The following is a 21,742-nucleotide window of genomic DNA, read 5'->3' on the forward strand; positions in this document are numbered from 1 at the left end:
ATTAGACTGCATCTAGTGCCATCTAGGTATCAATGGTGGCTAGTAGTTGCCATATCACTAGAGTAACTGGATCAAAACTCAGGTTTTGGTCTGATGTTTCAAGGATCTATCCAGCTGAACGTCAGCTTCAAATGGGTTCAGTATCTTGGCCAGCATGGTATAGTTTTTAAAGCACTGAATTATGACTCTGGAGAACAGGGTTCAAATCTCCTTTCTGTCACAGAAATCCACTGATTGGCTTTGGTCAAGTGACACTTTCTAAGCTCAGAGGAAGGCAAAGGCAAACCTCCCCTGAATAGATCTTAAGAAAATGTCATAAAAGTGTGACCTGAGGGTCTCCATAAGTTAGAAATAATTGGTAGGCACACAACAACAACAAGGCTTGGATATCTCTTTTAAAGTTCAGACTAAAACCAGGAGCCAATGCATCACCCCACATACATGAAAGCCACCAGCTGTGACTGCTATGGATGTTAAGAATTCCCTAGATTTCTTATTCTCAGTAAGACAGTTGAACAATCAATGACCCTGCTGTTATTTTGTGGTCTGTATGAAAGTGAAATGACAATCACTTTCCCCAATATGCAAAGTGACAACTTTTGAAAATTGTAGCTTGCCTAAAAGTCATCTGTCTAATCTGTGGAAAATAAAACCTTGCAAATGAAAACACTTTCTCTGAAAATGTACATAACACACATGTTACCATGCCCTTTTGAAGAACAAGAAAACAAGTTGGTTTGGGGTTTTGAGGGTTTTTTGGTACTGCATATGAGAACAACATCAAAAAGATGCCTGCCATCGATGTGGGCGAAACATCAGGAGATAATACTTCTGGAACATAAAGCCCAGAAAACATACAACCACCATAGTATCAAAAAGGTTTTACATATCCCTAGTGGACAAAGCTGGAATAACCATTAATCAAAATAAACACTTTGGGCACCAACCCCCAGAGTCAGACATGACTGGACTTAACGTCAGGGGAAACCTTTACCTTTACCTTAGGGCAATTTATTTATTTATCGTATCAGAAGCGAACTGAGGGTACAGTTGTAATGTATTTAAAACACAAAGTTAAAAACGTGGCATTACACTAAATGTCCTTTGACCAGTAGCTGGCCACTTGGAGTGCCTCTGGTGTTGTTATAAGAAGGTCCTCCATTGTGCACATGGCAGGGCTTGGACTGCATTGTAATAGGGTAATGTTGAAGTCTTTGAAGCTGATGAGGAGGGGAACCTTTTGGTCGGGCCTGAGGTTTTTACTTTTGAGCCTGTTACTTCTGTGGGATCTCAGGAAGTTTCTTTGGATGATAGGAATGTTTAGGTTAGATCTGCTTTTAGGGAAACAGAAAGTGGTTCTCTTGAGAATCTGACAGAGATTTACTCTGAAAGGAATGTAGAAGAGACAGGAACTCTGCCTATAATTCAACAATTACAGTTCTGAAGAGATAGTGCTAAGCAGAGACAACTACATTTTTCCTAGGGGCTGAAAAATAAACAAAGAGAATCCAGGTGTTAGAAAGAGTAATGTTATAGGTAAGAATTAGAATTCTTAAGTGATCTGTAACAACATTAGTTGTGAGCTCAACATTGGATTTTCATGTGTCAAATTGCCTGTTTTGAGAGTTCTGTGTTAAGAGCTTTTGCCTTTGATTCTGTGTCCTACTTTCCTGTTTAAGATCAGTGACTCTCAATTGAATTACAGTTCCTTGTTTATATTTTCAAGCCTTTGGACTATAGCTCTTTGTTCATGCTTCCAAGCCTTTGGATTATAGTTCTTTGGTCATGTTTTCAAGCCTTTGGATTATAGCTCTTTGTTTAAGTTTTTGAACCCTTGGATTACAGTTTCTTCTTTTGCCTTTTGGGAATTGAGGAGTTATGTTCAGAGTTGGTAAATGCTGATTGCTACACCAAAGAATGTTAAGTTTAAGGATGTTATTTTGAAAATGAGTTCAAAATTTTGACTGTACCTTCATGATTGCCTATTCTGATTATTTTGGAATAATTTTTGGATTATTGCTTATTCATTTTTGAACCTGCCTTTTTCATTATATACTCTTTTCTGAATAAACTTCTTACTTATTGTTGATTATCTTTTAACTGTGTGGTGTTTGGGTGAAAAGGAGCCACGCAGGCGGCTGGACTACAATAGGAAACAACGGAACGGAGGGCACTACAGACATTTTCCATTACCAGATTTACTATGGACCATATGATACAAAACTGCAAATGTTGTGGCAGAATCAGGTCCCACAAATAAAATACTTTTCAATTAGAAAAATGTAGGAGAAAACCTTTCAAATATAAATAAAGGGAATTATAATATTTTCCATCTTACTGTATGCTTTGTTTCATTTCAATAAATTAAATGTTATTTTATAGTTTAATATTGTTTATATTTTGAATTAGATATATATGGGGACACCAAAATCTTTTAAGAGTTTAAGGCCCCTAAAGGTCTTAAACCAGCCCTGGTAGTGGATGAAGAACTAATTTTATAATTTTCGAGTGTCATGAAAGATTGATGTGGAGAATCCTGAACTGCTTCTAATCTTCATAGATTTCTGCACAAAAGTATCACACACAAATGTTGTGAACACACACACAAAGTCACTCACTAATGGACCTGCCAACTGCCTGTGTGAGACACAAAAGACTAGAGAAAAAAGGGATATGTGCACATAAGCCATATGCATATATATCACCAATAGGATGCTGGCCAGTTGTAATTAATCAAGAAGGAATAATTAAATAAGCATTGTGTAGGTACAGAGCCTTTTAACACCTCTTTCTGTGTATCTCCTTCTCAGCCACAAGCTCCTGAAACAGTCTGGAATTAAAGGAAAGGGCTGCCAGGTCAGAGGGTGAGACTTTTTATCTAGTTTTAGCTCCCTTTTGAAATTAAGTGCAAGGAACACGCTGCACTTTTTGCAATACATTTATCTTCTAGGACCAGATGCCAGAATCCGTCTCCCAAAGGAACAGTGGAATGCAGGACTAATCACAAAGACTGCTTTAATTGGTCTTACAGAAATGCCTCCTGGCAGGGAGAAAAACACCCATCTATGACTCACTTCCAGCCCTCCATGTTGATTTTTTTAAAGAACAAAAATAATATACCTGTTAAAAGTAAACGGTAGGAAAGGAAAAACGTTTTGTCACATAAAGCTATAGTCTATATGTAGACAGCTCACAGGAAAAATCAAAACCAAGATCCACATCTTAGTAGTTTCAGCTAATACTCCCACTGAATCAACTGCTGAATACTTACTCAACATTTATGTAAATCCCATTGATTTGGTTGGCCTTCTCTAGGTGGAATTGCCAAATAGGAGCCAGACTCAAATCAGCTCACTTAAAAGATTGGGGGGAAAGGTTGACATAGACAATAAATGGAAGAACAAAGTGGGTTCTGCAATTCCTTTAGCAACATTGCAACCTAAAGAATGCCCTCTCACTTGAAAATGATCGAATGTTGCTGAACATCCATTTAGTTAGCCAGTAGCACCAGGGCTCATGGGGTTGAAGTGTCAGAATATTTTAAGTATATGGGGCAATATCATCATGTACCAGGTTTCTCTGTGAACTTCATAGTAACCCTCCAAGTAGTGTTCTCCCCTACTCACTCTCTCTCACACACACAGACCAGGATGAAATGTCAGCACTTCATAATTTACCACTGCATATGTGTAGAGAAGCTAGCCATTATCATGAAAGATTTGGACACTGTATGGTGCTGCTGTGCCAAATCTTAAATTTGTGCTATCTGGCTTTTGCATTATCAAGAGTGTTACCAGAGTACAGCACACACCCATATCCATAGAACATAGTTTCACTTATTCACAATTTCAATTATTTGCTTAGGGCCTCCTGTACAAGCCAAATCCTCATTTGGTATCTCTACCATTTGTACCATTGAAAATAATGGCTTCACGTTTCCCACAGGCTTGTGGGTTACACATTGCAACAATTTCTCTACTGCCATCACACTGGATATAGGGAGAAGGGATATATGTGGAGAGGGCCCAGGAAAAACTGCTTCCATCTTGACCTATAGACAAAGAACACAAACATGGAATTAACCTCTGTTTTGTTTTGCCAGTGAGGTTGTGAAACTTTATTCTGTCTTCTTTTCATTTTAGCTTTTCAGAACAATATGTTGTGATTAATTTAAAGCTGTCAATGACAAGAGAATGCCTTAGTTGACCACTCCCTTGCAAATATGTGCTTCTATGACATTTGGTCCTTAGCTTGTTAGAGTCTTACCTGATACTCTGAAATATGAGCTGCTGGAATTCCATTTCTCACTGTGTCCTTGTCACAAAACTATTACAGAAGTATTGGATTAGCAGCCAGTAGGGATTTCATTGACTAAAGCTTTCCATGAGATCTAACAAAGAAATGTCCTTGTTGCAAATGAGTTTTGTTCTTTAAATGAATACATAATCAAGAAGCATGACTCAGTAACTGTTTTTCCCCAGTCACTATGGACAGCTGTCATGGAAACAGCTACAACTCTGTCACCTTGCCAAACGAATTCAGCTTTGTCACCAAGGCAAGTGAGTGCCTCAAGTGCCGGGGCATGTGTGGCTTTGCCCCATGCTAATCCAATGTCAACATGACTGATTGATTCTCATGTTTTGCGGAGAACACCAGCAAAGAGAAAATAATCTTTGAAAAAGCTTACATCCCATACCTGGAACCAGGGTCAATCAGTGGATCTGCTATTATAGGAAAACTGAAACCACTCTGGATTTTACCACCCTCAGCTGTTCCAAAAGAACAGGACCTCTGGCACTGTCGAATAAGGGTAAGCCCAAGCCCCAAAACAGTAAAAAATGGTGTCCCAGGATCCATTCTTCTGTCTTTATTCCCACATGGGTTTCAGATAATCTTAGAACTCCATCCCATGGCTTTGGGGCTCAATTTCTATGCGATTTGGAAACAGAATCCCACAGGAGCCCCATGGAGGCCATCACATATTGTAACGGTTCTGCCACTGAGACTCCGTGGGCTACATTTCTGCAGTACATGGAAATGGAGCCCAAATGCCATCTTCAGGAGTTGGATGTTACTTGACTCCAAACAATGGAAAGTTGTGGAAAGTGAGGGAAAGACGGACATAGCTGTGGAAAGAACATAGGAGACTGGTAAGATGGTTCCTTCTGCTTTTCCCCTCTTTCCTGATGATCATGGGATGAGGTTGGTCAAGATTGCTTGCCTGACTGAGTGTCATTGCTACTTGCCATCTACACCCCTTCACTAAGAACCTCATCAAACTGAGGTCAAAATTATGGGTGATAGCGGGGTGATTCACCATTGATCATGGCAAATCCAGCAGGGGACTTGGGGAACCCATTGCCCTGAGCCCCACATTGCCCTTTACTTCATCTCATGAGTCAGAAACATTGCTTCCCAGTTTCCCCTTGTTCTTTTTCTATGAGAACACGGGAAACATCCTGTGTTTTTGCTGCTGTCTCTTACGACAGTTTCACTTCACTTCAGGGGTGGAGCCCCACCGGAAGTAGATCTAAATCATCTGATGGCATCTGGTGGGCTCCATCCCTGAAGTGAGGTGAAACTGTCGTTGGACAGGCAGTGTTGCCCATGTGATGAGGTAGAAAGGTTAAGCAACATTTGACCATTTGCAAGGAGTCACATTCCTCATACTGAGTCATTACCAAATAAATGTCAAAAGCCCAGTCTGCTTTTCCATTTGGTTGCCTCCTTTTCCTACTGTATTCCACTTCATTAAACATTATCATCTTTTCAAAAGAGTTATATCATCTCATTATATTCCAAGTGTCAGTTTTGTCATTTTGGCTTTAAGTGAGAGCAGGTTTGATTTTTCTTCAGACCCAATTATTTGTGTGCACACACCTATGGGACTTTCTTGAATAGTTACCCCTTACTGTTCTCTAGCTGTTTCCGTTATTATTATTTAAATAATTGCTTTTGGATGCTCAGCCTGGTGTACATGGTTACCTATTTACCATTTTGTATTTTCAACAATCTAGGCAAGGGCCAAGATCATGTTGACTTTCCATGTCAACAGATGCTTTCCATTTTTTGATGACTGTCATAGGGGTGTCATAAATACCTGTGGGATGAGGCTATTGTAAATATCTGGGGATTGAAGGTGGGGAGGGGGAAGAAAATGAAACTTTCCCTCAGTTTCCAAAATTCAAGCAATGTAAAAACTTCAGTTGAACATTAGTAATACTGTACAAGCAGTCGTCAAATTACATACAAGATAGATTCTGTAGGTTCGTTCGTGTTGAATTTGTATGTAATCCGGAACATATCGAGAAAAAAGTACACGCTTTGTAATTTGGTTTAAAAATGCACATTATAGTTCCTCTGTGATTAGAATCCCATTTTTTAAAACATCAAAGCTTCCAAGCAATGGAAAGAAAAACCATAGAAATAGATACCCTTCCCTCAAGGAGCCTCTCTGGTTTATCCTGCCTTAGCTTCCTTGAGGTGTGCTTATGCTGAGGAATGAATGCGGTTTGACACCACTTTAACTGCCCTGGTGGAGCCCCCGGTGGTGCAATGGGTTAAACCCTTGTGCTGGCAGATCTGCTGACTGACAGGTCAGCAGTTTGAATTCGGGGAGAGCGGGGTAAGCTCCTCTCTGTTAGCTCCAGCTCCCCATGGAGGGACATGAGAGAAGCCTCCCACAGGATGGTAAAACATCAAACATCCAGGAGTCCCCTGGGTAACGTCCTTGCAAATGGTCAATTCTCTCACACCAGAAGTTACTCGCAATTTTTCAAGTCCCTCCTGACACAAAGAAAAACATTGCCTTGGTTCCTTGCTATGGGATCCTGAAAGCTGTACTTTTACAAACTCTCTAGCCTTCTCTACCAAATAATGCTGCTCCCTTACAAAACTACAAATCCCAGCATTGCATAGCATTGACCCAGGGAAATTCAAAGTGGTGTCAGACATGAAGTAAAGTAGATGAGAGGTGGAGAGATACAGGGAGGATGAAGGAGATATCAATAGGAAGGAAAAGAAATGGAGGGCAGAGATCGATCAATAGGAAGAAAGAGAAAAGGGGCTTGGAGAAATATCCGTAAGAGGAAAGGGGGTTTGGAGAGATCAATGGGGGGGGGGGGGAGAGAGAGAAAAGGGGTGTTGTAGAGATATTGATAGGAAGAAAAAGGAAAAGGGGTCGAGACATACAAAAATGTTTTGGCTCAACACTAAGATTTAATGGCAAGGATGGAGGGAAGAGGCCCGTTTGTAACTATCAGTTGTACATAAGTCAGATGTTCATTACATGGGGACTGCTTGTATAGCTGAGAAATCTGAAGCAAAGAAGCAGAAAACATTGCCAAGAGAAAGAAAATCTATGATTCTAAATCAAAGTGTTCTAAGTGTGTATAGTTTTTAAGAACTTCCTCACATATGCAATGCTCAAAAATTGGGATCTGAAGAAATTTTCATAGGGAGGCAGAATTTGTTGATCCATAGCATAGCTGTATCCCCAGGATGCCACAAGAGCCGAATTTGGCCTGCACGCCTTGTGATAGAAGTAGAAGTCATGCAGGCCTTCTGATTATTATTAGTCTGCAAGACGAAATAGTTTTGGTTGAGATAGTTAATGATGAAAAATGCTGAGAGTTTTGTTCTGTGTGGCATTTGGGGAGAATTTAAACTACATTGCCAAGGAAATCCTTTCTATAGGCCAAGCAGTAAGGACAAATTTAATGAAAAAGAGAAAGTGCTTTCAGTTCACTCCCCAAAGCCCAGAAGACACAGAACTTAATGCAATTGTGTACAATATTCTGAGAAAAGAAATCTAGGGTAGCAGTCACAGAGTCCTATATATGGGATGCATTAGAAACAGGTCACTCTCTCTGACCTTGGTCTTGTTCATCTCTATGCTAGCTTTTTACATGCATGACTAGGCACTGTGCGCATAGCATTTGATACTGAATAAGAATGAGTTCTGGCCCCTATTGGAGAAGTGACAGACAGAGATTTGATTCACAGGACAAGCAGATTCAAGTTGTCTTGGTGAAGATGGGAAACAAAAGGAAATAAAAACTTGTATAAGGGGAAAAGGAATATAAGGTTAGCAAGATTAAGCAGGTTTAAAATGGAAAATACCTTGGACAGTATTCTACTGGTGAAATACACATGCGTAAGTTCTCCTATGGAAGCAATTGGCCATTTTTGTCTAATGCACAATGCATACTCAAATTCAAGCTCACAGAAGGAGAGATGTACACATGGTGCTATTGTTTTTGGAATATGGCATTCGTAACCTTTTTGAAAAACACCTTTTGGAAATCATAACTTTTAGAAAAGCATGAGCTTTCAGAGAAGAGCCAAAACCATTTAGAATAGAATCTTCTCTTGTGGTATATAACCAGATATAATTATGCAAGGCAATGGTTTCAGTTGTTAGACTGAATAAACTATTATCTCTGATCTGATAGGAAAACAGAGATTTTGCCAGTACATAAAAACAGCTGTTTCAGAAGTGTTTTTCTGTGTCCAAATTATATACTCTCCCATAAAACAACTTGTTTTATATCATGCACTCAAGAGACAAAAATGAAGTAGACTTTGATAAAAATAACATATTTGGTTTACTCACAACTTGCATGTGTTCAGCATACACAGGTACAAAACTTATCAGTCCAGTTTCAGATATGATCATGTGGTCCGTAGCCCCTTTTATAACTCCTCAGGAACCATAGGGTAAAGGATGCTGCATACCAGAACACACATACAAACAGTAAACAACAGGATTATAGATAAACATTAGTAGAAAAGGCTTGTAGAAGGTTGTCATTTCCAACAATTGTGCATGCATAAAAATGTTTGGTTATGTAATCAGTTATATTTTGGGCATATTACTACTACTACTACTACTACTACTACTACTATCATCATTATTATTTGCATCCCATCTTACTTCCAATAGTAGAACTTAAGATGGCATACATTGCCATTCAACACAATAATCATATAACAATGCAGAACTCCACAAGCAGAAAAATATGTTATACAGACCCATTATAGCACTTTAGCCTGTATGTGTGTGTTTTGAAAAAAAAATCTGGAGTGTGAATAGTGAATTAATATTTTCTTGCTTTCTTTGCTGCTGATAATTTAAGCAATGGATCACAAAATGTGTACCTGTCAAGTGGAACTAACAACGAAGCACTAGAGGAAATGCAGCCAAGAAATCAAATAATTTGTTATGCAATAGCTTTCAGGACTCCAAAGACATTAGGAAGATACTGACATATCTTCCCATTGGATTTGGAACAGATAGTCCTGAATAATCTGTTGTTGCCCAATTGAGCTGCTTTTAAAATGTCCCAGTTTCTCTCCCTCCCTCCCTCTTCCTCCTTTTGTTCTCATTTTACTTCAGTCGCTGCAAACAAAATACAAAATGCAAAAGTAACTCACACAGCAGATGGGAAGAGGGGGCAGAATCTTGCCTTTTTCAATAGACTCAGGCAAAAGCAAAGTGCTGCAGCCTCTCCTGCTTAATAACTTTTGCCATCTGAACCGCACTCTGATGTTGCATGGACACATCCGTCCTTGTTTTTATCTGTGAAATGTTGGAGGATATCCATTCAGAACACATTATTTCAGGCCCTTGAAAAATGTTTCTGGGAATACAACAGTCCTTGTGCTGCACTCATTTTACCCAAAATGGTAAAAGGGCTGGAAAACCATGACCTATGACGAATAGCTTAGGAAGCTGGGTATGTTTGGCCTGAAGAAGAGAAGCTTAAGAGGTGACAAAGCCATGTTCAACTAAGGATACTATACTGAAGATGGTGTAGGCTTGTTTGCTGTTGGTCCACAAACTAAGACACCGAACAATGGATTCAAACTACAGGAAAAATTATTCCATATAATCATCGGAAAGAACTTCCTGATGGTAAGAGCTGTTTGATATTAGAATATGCTGTTTTGAAGTGTGGTGGAATCTTTTTCTTTGGAGGTTTTTAAACACAGGCTGGATGGCCATCTATTAGGCGTACTTTGTGTATTCTTGCCAGGACAGGGAGGCATTTGGGGTTGATTCCAACTCTATGATTTATGATTCACTGAATGTGTTTGCTGTTTGCAGAGAGATGTAAGACAGTAAAAAATAACCAAAGCAAAAACAAGTCACCTATGTCACTCAAGTCATAAATGCCAATAATCACCTCTCTAAATCTAGTTGTTTCTGCGGTTCTACACTTGACCACTCTGACTACGTCTATTTTTCATTTTATTGTTAAGCAATGTGTAACTTGAATTAAGGACCTAAATACTTTAAATCAGGGGTCCCCAAACTAAGGCCCGGGGGCCGGATGTGGCCCATCGAAGCCATTTATCCGGCCCCCACAAGGGCAGAAGGGGGTTGGGCTAAATGACCCAAGGGTCTCTTCTTCTCTTAAAGCTATTATTATTATTATTATTATTATTATTATTATTATTATTATTATTAGAAACACAACAAGATGAGTCCACAGCAGACACTCTGCTGGTTGTTGTATTGAATCATACGTCGGACACTTCCCAAGTGTCTAGGACTGTGTGATGTATCGGCGAATAATGCGTGCAGATCCCAGTAAGGTGGCCTTCTGTAGCTGGCAGATGGTAATTTTGTTAGCGCCGATTGTGTTTAAGTGCAGGCCAAGGTCTTTAGGCACTGCACCCAGTGTGCCGATCACCACTGGGACCACCTTGACTGGCTTGTGCCAGAGTCTTTGTAATTCAATCTTTAAATCCTCATATCGTGTCAGCTTTTCCAGTTGTTTCTCCTCAATCCTTCTGTCACCTGGGATTGCAACATCGACAATCCATACTTTGTTTTTTAACACAATTGTGAGGTCAGGAGTATTGTGTTCCAAAACCCTGTATTATTATTATTATTATTATTATTATTATTATTATTATTATTATTATTATTAACATTGAAGCTGGGTGGCCATCTGTCAGGGGTGCTGTGCTTGTGCTTTCGGTGCACAAAGGCATAAGGGGATTGGACTCAATGGCCCAAGGGGTCTCTTCCAACCCTCTTTATTATTATTATTATTATTATTATTATTATTATTATTATTATTATTATTAACATTGAGGCTGGGTGGCCATCTGTCAGGGATGCTTTGCTTGTGCTTTCGGTGCACAAAGGCATAAGGGGATTGGACTCAATGGCCCAAAGGGTCTCTTCCAACCCTCTTTTTTGTTATTATTATTATTGTTGTTGTTGTTATTATTATTATTCATTATTATTGCTTGGTGGCCAACTATAGTCCGGCCCTCCAACGGTCCGAAGGATCGTGAACTGGCCCCCTGTTTAAAAAGTTTGGGGACCTCTGCTTTAAATGGACCAGATTCTGGAAGCAAAGTAGAATCAGCAGTGATTAGTTCTAAAATAGGAGACGGTTGAGGAACTCCAGGTGCTATTGATTATATTCCAGAAGAAAGAATTGGCAAAAAACACCTGCGAGTTTCTGTGCCTAAGAAAATCCTATGAAATTCATGCAGTTGCCATAAGTTGACAAATAGCTTAAAGGCACACACTCATGCCCACATATAGAATTACAGCTGTATGCCTGTTTCCTTGCCTGTGGAAAGCCTAAAATCAATTTGGATATATATATTTTCCTGGAAGCAAACAAGAACTCAAAGTTTCTGCTGGCATTTATCACTTCTTTTCACATGGATTTTTATTCTCATGTGAATGGTGTCATTATAATACCAGATAAACACAGAGCTAGTTCTAAGAAACAACAAATCTGCTTGGATATGAATGACAACTTTTAAAATACTCACAGGCTATGGAGAGAAGAAACAAAAACAAAACCTTCTCCTGTTTCAGACAAGTCACTCATTTTCACTAATGGGTTGTCAGCTGCCATGTCATGATTCTAAACCGCTTCTCATGCTGTGTTATTTACAAGTCCAAAATATAAATATTCAAGTCCAAAACATCATGTGGTACCATCGCTGCTGCGAAAATCTCTGGTCATGATGCCTGGGGGCTGTTTCTCTGACTCATGTTCCCACCCAGCCCAAAGAGAATTCTTGGTGAAACAGGCTGAAGCAGGACCCCTGTCATAATCCCCCTTGTGCCAGATATCGCTCCTGCAAGAGAAGGGTACATGTGGAGCCACCAGCCAGCTGCTTCCCAAACAACAGGGGAACAGACCCCCATCCAGCACATTGGCTGCTACCCAGTAAGTGGGGATTGGGGGTGGGGGTCTTAACTGGGTTCACTGTTACACACCTATAACTCCCCAATAGGAATCTGGACAATTTTCCCTAGCTTTGCATCAATTAAAAAATGTTCTTGCTACTTAAAATCCTGTCTTTTTTTCTTTAGAGTAACTTCTTTGTGACTTTTTTGAAACAGGAGGAAAATTATTTCTCTCACCATAGCCTGTAACTATTTTAAAGAATATCATTCAGACTCATAAAAGTCATATATTTTCTTTTTGCAGAAACATTACATCTTTCATGGCCCCAATTTATCCCTAAACTAGAGACTGCTTAGATCAGTGTTTCTCAACCTGAAGATTGGGACCCCTGATGGGCTCTCTGGGGGGGGGGGGAGGTCAGAGGGGTCACCAAAGACCATCAGAAAACACATATTTCTGACGGTCTTAGGAACCCAAATCCCTCCAGTATTTTATGGTCACGGGGTTCTGTGTGGGAAGTTTGGCCCAATTCTATCATTGGTGGGGTTCAAGGGCTCTTTGATTGTAGGTGAACTATAAATCCCAGCAACTACAACTCCCAAATGTCAAAGTCTATATTCCCTAAATTCCACCAGTGTTCAAATTTGGGCATATTGAGTCTTCGTGCCAAGTTTGGTCCAGATCCATAATTGTTTGGAATCCTCTCTGGATGTAGGTGAACTATAACTCCAAAACTCAAGGTCAGTGCCCACCAAACCCTTCCAGTATTTTCTGTTGGTCATGGGAGTTTTGTGTGCCAAGTTTGGTTCAGTTCCATTGTTGGTGGAGTTCAGAATGTTCTTTGATTGTAGGTTAACTATAAATCTCCATAACTACAACTCCCAAATGACAAAAACAATCCCCCCCAACCCCACCAGTATTCAAATTTGGGCGTATTGGGTATTTGTGCCAATATTGGTCCAGTGAATGAAAATACATCCTGCATATCAGATATTTACATTATGATTCGTAACAGTAGCAAAATTACAGTTATGAAGTAGCAGCAAAAATAATTTTATGGCTGGAGGTCACCACAACATGAGGAACTGTATTAAGGGGTCACAGCATTAGGAAGGTTGAAAACCACTGGCTTAGATGTTGTGAATATGATACTATCAGAAATGGTTGCTTTTTAAAACAGTCACAATAGCATACTTCTAGGTTATGCATTCAAAACTGCCCTGCAGAATTCCAGCCATTATGTCTTTTGGATTGGAACTCCACAAAGCTTGATGACTACAGAATGACTTGTACTCAGGTATTTATTGCTGATGTGTGCATTCAGGTTGTTTCAACCCATGGCACATTAAAGTGGAACTATCACAGGGTATTCTTGGCAAGATTTGTTTAAAATAATTTTTGCCATAGCCTTCTTTTGAGGATGAGAAAAAGTGACTTACCCAAAGTCACCCAGTGCATTTCATAACTTAGCAAGGATTCAGACCCTGTCATCCAGGATTTCAATGTTCAAATCATTAAGCCATGTTGGCTCCTTGAGTACAAAATCTAAGTACAAAATATACTGGGCACGGGCAAACTTGGGTCCTCCAGGTGTTTTGGACTTCAACTCCCACAATTCCTAACAGCTTCAGGCCCCTTCCTTAAGCTTAAGCAGCTGGGGGGGGGGGGGGAGAAAGGGCCTGAGGCTGTTAGGAATTGTGGGAGCTGAAGTCCAAAACACCTGGAGGACCCAAGTTTGCCCATGCCTGAAATATACCATAGGAAGAGGTTTAGAATCCTTACATAACAGCTGGTCTTCCATTAGTGGATTATGATAATTTTCTGTTAGACATATATTATCATAATTCTGTATTATGATAATACTATAATATCATAATTCACAATGACCAAAAAGTAAGTATTGCATATATATTCACTTTTTGATCATTGTGGAAATTGCAATTCTGTTCTGACAAAAATTCGCTCCAAACTCTTGTAAGCAAGCCAAAGTATGGACATTTCTTTGTTGTCCAAAAGTCGGAGGATCTGCAGGGAGATATACAACTATTTCCCCATGGATGGGCATCATCCCCAAGTAAGGACTCTCAAAGCCAATGCAGATTTGTGTTGCACAATGTCAAGTCCGAAGGAAATAGTTAGATGCATCCCCACTGATCCCTCACTCTCAAATAAGACATAAATGGCCTATGAGATGGCTGTATACCTAAGAAAGTTGGTTTGTGTGGGGTAGCATCTGAGATGTAGCTACAGGGATGTTCCAGTGAGACTGACAAAACATCTCCTGATACAGGACCTTGGCCAACTCTTTTATTTGCTCTTTTAAATAAAATTATACTTACTGGCAAAGAAGAAAAGCATAGTGAATGCAAACTGTTATATTTCTGATCTGTAGTCAAAAGAATTAGTATTCACCATATGTTTTGTTTATTTTGAATTGTTTTAATCTAGTGTTGTATTTTACTGCATTGAATGTTTGCCTTTTATGTTAGGAAACACTCTGAGTCCCCATAGGGAGATAGGATGGGATAGAAATAAAATTTTACTTACTTACTTACATCTACTTGGATATACATGCAGCACCAGTTAAAGCCCAAGGAAATTTTGATTTACCTGTGGAATTCAAAATTCAGCTTGCCTTTCAAAACAAGGCATAATGAGGTTTGTGGGATCTCTGTTTTTCTTCTGCTTCAGTTCTGCTTCACCTCCTGCCCCTTTGGTATATTCATTCCAAAACAGAGAGGTTAAGAGGTCATTGCAATGTTATCTTTTTCTAATGGACCACATAAGTCTTATGCTGTGCTCCCCAGCTGTGCCTCAACATTGTGAGGAGCATATAGACTAATAGTTAACTGGGTCATGGTGTCCAGAGGAGGGAATCTTTTCACAATAGCATGGAATAAATAGATAGAATGCATAATGGACTTGTGACTCTCTTAACATGTTATTTTGTTTTGTTTTTCCATGTAAGGAGCGACTTGAGAAACAGCAAGTCACTTCTGGGGTGAGAGAATTGGCCGTATGCAAGGACGTTGCCCAAGGGACGCCTGGATGTTTGAAATTTTACCACCCTTATGGGAGACGTCTCTCATGTCCCCACATGGGGAGCTGGAGCTGACAGAGGGAGCTCACCCGCTCTCCCTGGATTCTAACCACCGACCTGTCAGTCAGCAGTCCTGCTGGCACAAAAGTTTAACCCATTGTGCTACTGGGGGCTCCCTTTAACATGCAGTGAATGTAAGTGATAGAGAATGATAGAAAATACACATACACAACAAATATATGCAGAGAATTCGTGTGTCTTCATTAACTGCTAGAATCCCATGCAGATAATGATTCTGCATTATCCCCAACGCATGCATTATTTCCATGCATGGGAAAATTGTAATGGTAGCCCTTTGCTACAGACACAGAAAGAAAGAGCAAAAAAAAAATACCACCAACAGAAAGAAGGGAAGATTAACTTAAATGCTATTCTAATGTTCAATATCTACAGGAGACAAACACAAATTCACCTAGAAGTTTGGCTAGCCTGCTCTTGATTAATCCCAACCTGAAAGGTTGAATGGTGAGTCAACACATTGGTGTATCCTTTTAAATGAATGGGTCTACTTGAATAAGGAGAGACAACAGGATTCAGACCTCTATCATTTAGTACTGTTTTTGAAATCATGCTTACATGATTTCTTTTCATGTTAGCCTTCTTTATTGTTCACCTTTTCTTCTTTTTGATGTAAAATTGAGCCAATAAACAAATAAACAAGTAGAGCTCAATGGGACTTCTTGGAAAACATACATAGGGTTGTAAATCAAGAAGCTGTGAACTACAAACCATTCAAACAGCTGGAGAAAGAACCTGTTACAAAACAGCCACCACCCTGCTGTCATTCAGTGGGCAATTTAAGCAGGTTCTTTTACCCTTCCTGCGATCTTTTATTTGAGGATGTTTTCTCTGAAATGCAGTTGGAGTGCCAAAACCTGCACATCAAAATATAAGAGTCTTGCCACAGTATGATGCCCAGAACTTGTGCAGTTAGCTACAGCACATAGTAGTGTGGGCCTCATTTATCTTGATTAATTACTTGAAAATAATCACTGATGTAGTTCCTTATTTGGTTCAAATCCTCTTCCCTGCTGCTCTGTTTTATTGATTCTAACAGAAGATTGTGTTCAGTGTAGTTATTTCTCTTCCTATTGAAAGAGGCATTTATCAAAGAATTAAAGTCCATCCTAAAATCTAGTAAATTCTTATGGAGATACAAGAAGTATTCACTTATATTAATAAATCATATAATTATCGACAATAGAAAGCAAAATAGGTCAAAACTGAAGGAGAGAAAGTAGGACCGAGGGGCCTGATCTCCATCAATCATGGGTTGTGTTGTGGTTCTACCACAGCACACACACACACACACCCCAATCTGTCCTTATTTGGCAGAAAATTCATGGTTATTCTTCTTTCATCCAATGTTTCCAGCTGCTTTTAAAGTATCCCATTTTCTCCTTTCTCCAACCACCAACCCACCTTTTCACCCTCAGGTTAGCTCATTTGGTGCAAACGAAGCTTAAAGTGCGAAAGTAGCTTGCCCTCCATTCACTTATGACCTTATCACAAAGGCTAGGTGAAGTGTCCCACTTAGGCTGGCTTCACCAAAGAAACAAAGGGACAGTGGGTGAATTTGTCGGCCCGCACACCACTTTGTCATGGCGCTGCTTCTCCCACAACACATGGGAAGTGCCGCTCAAGTGGAGAAGATCTGTGCTGGCAGACTCCCATGTTGGGAGAGAAGCTTCGTATGACATTTCTACTCCACTTGTGATCAGGGCCTCTGCCAAAAGTCCAGAGATGTTGTGAGATGGGTGGCATGCCCATCTGTCACTGGACTGGTGGGAAAGCATCCTAGGATGCTTCCCAAGCCCCATCAGATGAGGTGGTTGGCAGGAGAAAGAGAGGCAGAATCTTGCCTTTCCCAACAAGTTCAAGCAAAAGCACTCTGCTGCAGCATTTCCTAACTTGCTTGTTCTTCCTGATTAAAAATGTTTGACCACACTCTGATGTCACTGGTGCCACAGTTCTCATCTGTGAAATGTTGCAGAATATGCCATTTTGACTCTTACAAAATCTAAATGAAGAAAGGGCACCCCATGATTCTACACAAGAGAAGCAGGATGGGTGTGTGTGTGTGTGGGCGTTGTATTCCAGCCCTCTTCCTCCAGCTCTGATTTCAATACCCCATATTGAGCAGTTTGACTTTCCCTAATGGCATATTATTGGCCTCTTCTGCAGATAGACTATGGGCCTATTTGTTGCAGGGATCTTGGCTAACATTCAAGACCAGTTTTCTACCACTTTAGACATGTTGTTCTCCTGCTAGCAACAAAAAAGCAATAAACAATTATGAGTGACTCAGAGTTCCTTTGTAGAAGTTCAAGAAGTCATTGCCTTTATTCTACATTGTTTACTGTCATAGAAGCAATGGCAAAATGCTTTTTATTGATAAGTTGATTTACAACACACTGTTTTGCACATCATATTGCAATGTGATACTATTTTTAACACTATTCTTTTTATTAGAAATTTCAGAAATTGAAAGGAGAGGTTGCAAGTAGGACAATGGTGCCCTGTTCTCGATCAGTCTCAATGAGTGGGGATCAGTCATTTATCTCCCAGCTAACCCATCAACGGTTGATTTGGAGGAAACGTCCTGATTAATCTTGTGCCATTCTACATTTTCAGCTACTTTTAAAATGTACTTTTATCATTTTCTCTCTTTACCATTAGTTTTTCTCAATTAGTGCAAAATAAATTCAAAGTGCACAAGCAATTTGTATTCAGTGAACTCGGGGAAGAGGAGATGAAATAGCAGAATTTTGAGAGATAGATGCAGCACTAATAATAATTATGAACTTATGACAAAGAACTGACAGACTTGGACTACGACTTGGAATGCGCCTTTGAATACTTTAATATGGATGTTTTAACTTAATTAATTTAATGTATTTTATTGTTGTATTGTAACTGTTTTATATATTCTGTTTTTATATTTAGTTGTAAGCTGCCCTGAGTCCCCCCTCGGGGGTGAGAAGGGCAGGATAGAAATGCTGTAATAATAAATAATAACTAATCTTGGCCTTCTCTATAGACTCAGGCAAAAGCTAACCCCTTCAGCCTCCTGTAGCTTGTATGCTTCATCATTACAAGCATTTACCATCTTGACTTCACTCTGATGTTGTCACACATTTCCCAGTTTTTCTCTGTGGAGCTTTGAAGATTATGTCCTAAGTGGACTTACACATGTTTAGGGTTGCCAAGTGACCAAGCATCTCATTCTCTAGGATTTCGTAATCAAATTTGTGTTTAGGTCAGGCCTGCACAATCTGTGGCCCTCCAAGTGTTTTGGACTCCCAGAATTCCTGACCATTGACAAACTGGCTAGGGTTTCTGGGAGTTGGAGTTCCAAACAACTGGAGGACCAGAAATTGTACAGGTACAATCTAGGTGGGACCTTGTTAGGTCACTAGGGCAGAGCAGAAAGGGGCTGCAAGGTGGCCCAGAGCAGCTGTTTATAGAAACAGACATGAGGAGAATTTGAGAAAATGTGATTGGGGTAAACACAGCTAACTTGATAATATGGCTAACAATGGCAGTAGTGGAGGAATCTTTTAAAAAAAATGGCAACCAGACCCTTTGATAATTGTGATTGCATTTTTTTTCTGGACCTTTGCTAGCTTTGTAATATCCATTGGTATGCGCAGTGACCAGTAAGCCATGTTTGAAATTTAAATATTGGTAACATCACTGGAAAAATGTCTTTCTTTCTCCTGTTCTAATTTGAAGTTTTTAAAAGATGGACCATGGAGATTTGTTTTGCATGGTTGCTCCCCAGCACTCTAAAGTGTGAAGCACTGAAAATGAATGGGAACAGAAATGCAAGAAAAGATGTGTAGAAGATCTACTCTGTGTAGAAGAAACAAAAACTTCAAAATTTGGTAATGTGCAGAGTGTAACCTTAGAATCAGAAAACTAAGGTATGGGAGTCAATTAATTCTCTAGATCCCACAGGAAAGTCAGTCTGTGTTTCCTAGAAGGAAAAGAGAATATTCATTTAGGAGAGCAGCAGACTTACAAATCAAATATGATTTACATTTCATGCTCAGAAGGACCAAGGAATGGCCACAACAAATTTCTCAAACTTGTATGCTATCTGTAGTTAGTAGACTTTCTAGCTCCACTTTAGCTATGTAGACCTTGGGGGGAAATGTGCTGGCTAGTGAATATGAATTTCCCAAACATTGTAAAGTGGTAAACAGATGAAGGCTATCAAATCATGAATTCTCTTTAATCTGTGCAGGCCAAATAGCAACATACCATAATCCAAATAGTGATCAACAGTGTTGGTTAAGGTCAGATCCAGAATAGCTGATCTCCTTATTGCCTTTTCTACCTTCTGGACAATTGAACCGTCTGCAAGGCAAGTGAGGAATTCGTTGGACTTTGTATTCCAACAAATAGAGTAGTTGAAATCCCCCATTACTACTTTATTCTTTCTTTCTGTATGTTTGGTCACCTGATCAAGGAAGCTTTCACCCTGTTCTTCAGTCTGGCTTGGAGGTCTATAGTAGACCCCCCACAACTACATATTTTTCAATCCTCATTCCCTTAGTTTTTATCCAAATTCTCTCAACCTGGTTTCCAGGATTTAAGTCCTGCATCTTTTCACATGTATAAATATTTTTAAAGTATAACGCTAGTCCACCCCCTTTCCTGTTTGGTCTATTTCCCTGAAATAAGTTATACCCCTCAATTACTACATTCCAATTATAGGATTCGTCCCACCAGGTTTCAGTTATGACTATTACATCATAACTGTTTTGTCGTGCTAAGAGTTGCAGTTCATTTTGTTTATTTCCATTATCTGGGCATTAGTGTAAATACATCTAAACCCATGGAATATTCCCCTTAGACGTTTGTTTATTTGACGTTATTGTCCTCTCGTTGCTTGGAACATGTATTTATTTATTTATTTTTCAAACTTATATGCCGCCACTCCCCTAGGGCTCAGAGCGGCTTACAAGAACCGGCTAAAATCAACAATTTAAAAAACATTTTAAAAACATCATTTAAAAAAAATCTTTAAAACATCCTAAAAGCACCTTTTAAAACATCAGCAACAGAACTCAAAAGCCTGCCGAAACAGGTGTGTCTTACATGCCCTGCGGAAGGCCAACAAGTCCCGCAAGGCATGAACTTCAGGTGGCAAGGTGTTCCACAGAGATGGCGCCACTACTGAAAAGGCTCGTTGCAGTTAGACGCAAGGTCTTAAAACTGGGGACTTCCAGCAGGTCTTGGTCCTCAGAACGGAGGGATCTCTGGGGTTTGTAGGGGGTGAGGCGGTCCCTCAGGTACATCGGCCCTGGACCATGTAAGGCCTTGAAGGTAAGCACCATCACTTTGAAAGTGATCCGGTGCTCAATTGGTAACCAGTGCAGCTGCCGTAAGATTGGTGTTATGTGGCATCTTATCGGGACTCCCGCAAGGAGCCAGGCAGCTGCATTTTGCACCAATTTGAGCTTCCGGATCACCGACACAGGAAGGCCAATGTAAAGGGCATTACAGTAATCCAGTCTCGAGATGACTGTAGCCTGGATCACTGTAGCCAGGTTGTCCCTAGATAGATAGGGGGCTAGCCGTCTAGCCTGCCGAAGATGAAAAAAGGCAGTTTTGGTAACGGCGGAGACCTGGGCCTGCATCGTCAATGAAGGGTCCAAGAGGACTCCCAGACTCTTTACTAGTGAAGACGGGCGTAGCACTTCGCCATACAGGGTTGGCAACTGGATATCCCCACTGCCCGGTCGGCCCAGCCATAGGATCTCCGTCTTTGCTGGATTCACCCTCAACCTACTGGAACGCAACCATCCAATAATGGCCTCGAGGCACTGGTGAAAACTGTCGGGTACAGACTCCGGTTGGCCTTCCATCTTTAACACAAGCTGAGTGTCGTCAGCATATTGATAACACTCGAGCCCGAAATCTCGGACCAGCTGAGCAAGTGGTTGCATATAGATGTTAAACAACAGAGGGGAGAGAATGGCCCCCTGAGGAACCCCACAATGTAGAGGGGACCTCTCAGAGACCAGGCCCCCCCTCTCCACTCGCTGTCCACGGTTGTGAAGAAAGGAGGCCAGCCAATTTAAAGCTGTCCCCCTAACTCCAGCAACGGCAAGGCGGTGGGTCAGAAGATTGTGATCGACTGTGTCAAATGCTGCTGTGAGATCCAATAACACAAGCAACACCGACCCGCCCCGGTCAAGCTGGCATCGGAGATGATCTGTGATGGAAACCAATACAGTCTCTGTCCCATGCCCCGCACGGAAGCCAGATTGGAAAGGATCCAGTCCGGCTGTGTCGTCTAGGAACTGCTGCAGCTGCACCGCTACTGCCCTCTCAATCACCTTGCCCAGAAATGAAAGATTCGAAACTGGGCGGTAGCTGGAGGGAACCAAACGATCTAAATCTGGTTTTTTCAGCAGAGGAGAGACCACTGCCTCTTTTAATCCCTCTGGAAAGACTCCTTGCT

General features: G+C 40.5%; 2 protein-coding genes across 5 annotated transcripts in view; one reads left to right on the top strand and one right to left on the bottom strand.

Annotated features, from left to right (window-relative positions):
- Positions 1–9,562, bottom strand: part of LOC134297742 (uncharacterized) — a 44,851-nt gene extending 35,289 nt beyond the window's left edge. Inside the window, exons 1-2 of the mRNA XM_062976192.1 lie at positions 9,436–9,562; positions 8,615–8,728 (exon numbers count right to left, since the gene is read on the bottom strand). The gene's annotated coding sequence lies outside the window, so the exon portion shown is untranslated. The remainder of the gene's footprint in view (positions 1–8,614; positions 8,729–9,435) is intronic.
- Positions 9,563–9,778: 216 nt separating this feature from the next.
- Positions 9,779–21,742, top strand: part of LOC100565157 (protein unc-93 homolog A) — a 58,622-nt gene continuing 46,658 nt past the window's right edge. Inside the window, exon 1 of one of the 4 annotated variants that reach the window (XM_062976194.1) lies at positions 9,779–9,916. Coding sequence is in view for 1 of the 4 variants with exons in the window: in XM_062976206.1 (XP_062832276.1) it covers positions 9,914–9,916 (3 nt within the window). In the remaining 3 variants the exon portion in view is untranslated. Of the gene's footprint in view, positions 9,917–11,116; positions 12,207–21,742 lie in introns of those variants that run through there. The other 3 variants (XM_062976203.1, XM_062976206.1, XM_062976199.1) reach the window with 3 other exon arrangements.

The sequence above is a fragment of the Anolis carolinensis genome, chromosome 1, assembly GCF_035594765.1.
Source record: "Anolis carolinensis isolate JA03-04 chromosome 1, rAnoCar3.1.pri, whole genome shotgun sequence".
In the NCBI taxonomy this organism is placed as follows: Eukaryota; Metazoa; Chordata; class Lepidosauria; order Squamata; family Dactyloidae; genus Anolis; species Anolis carolinensis.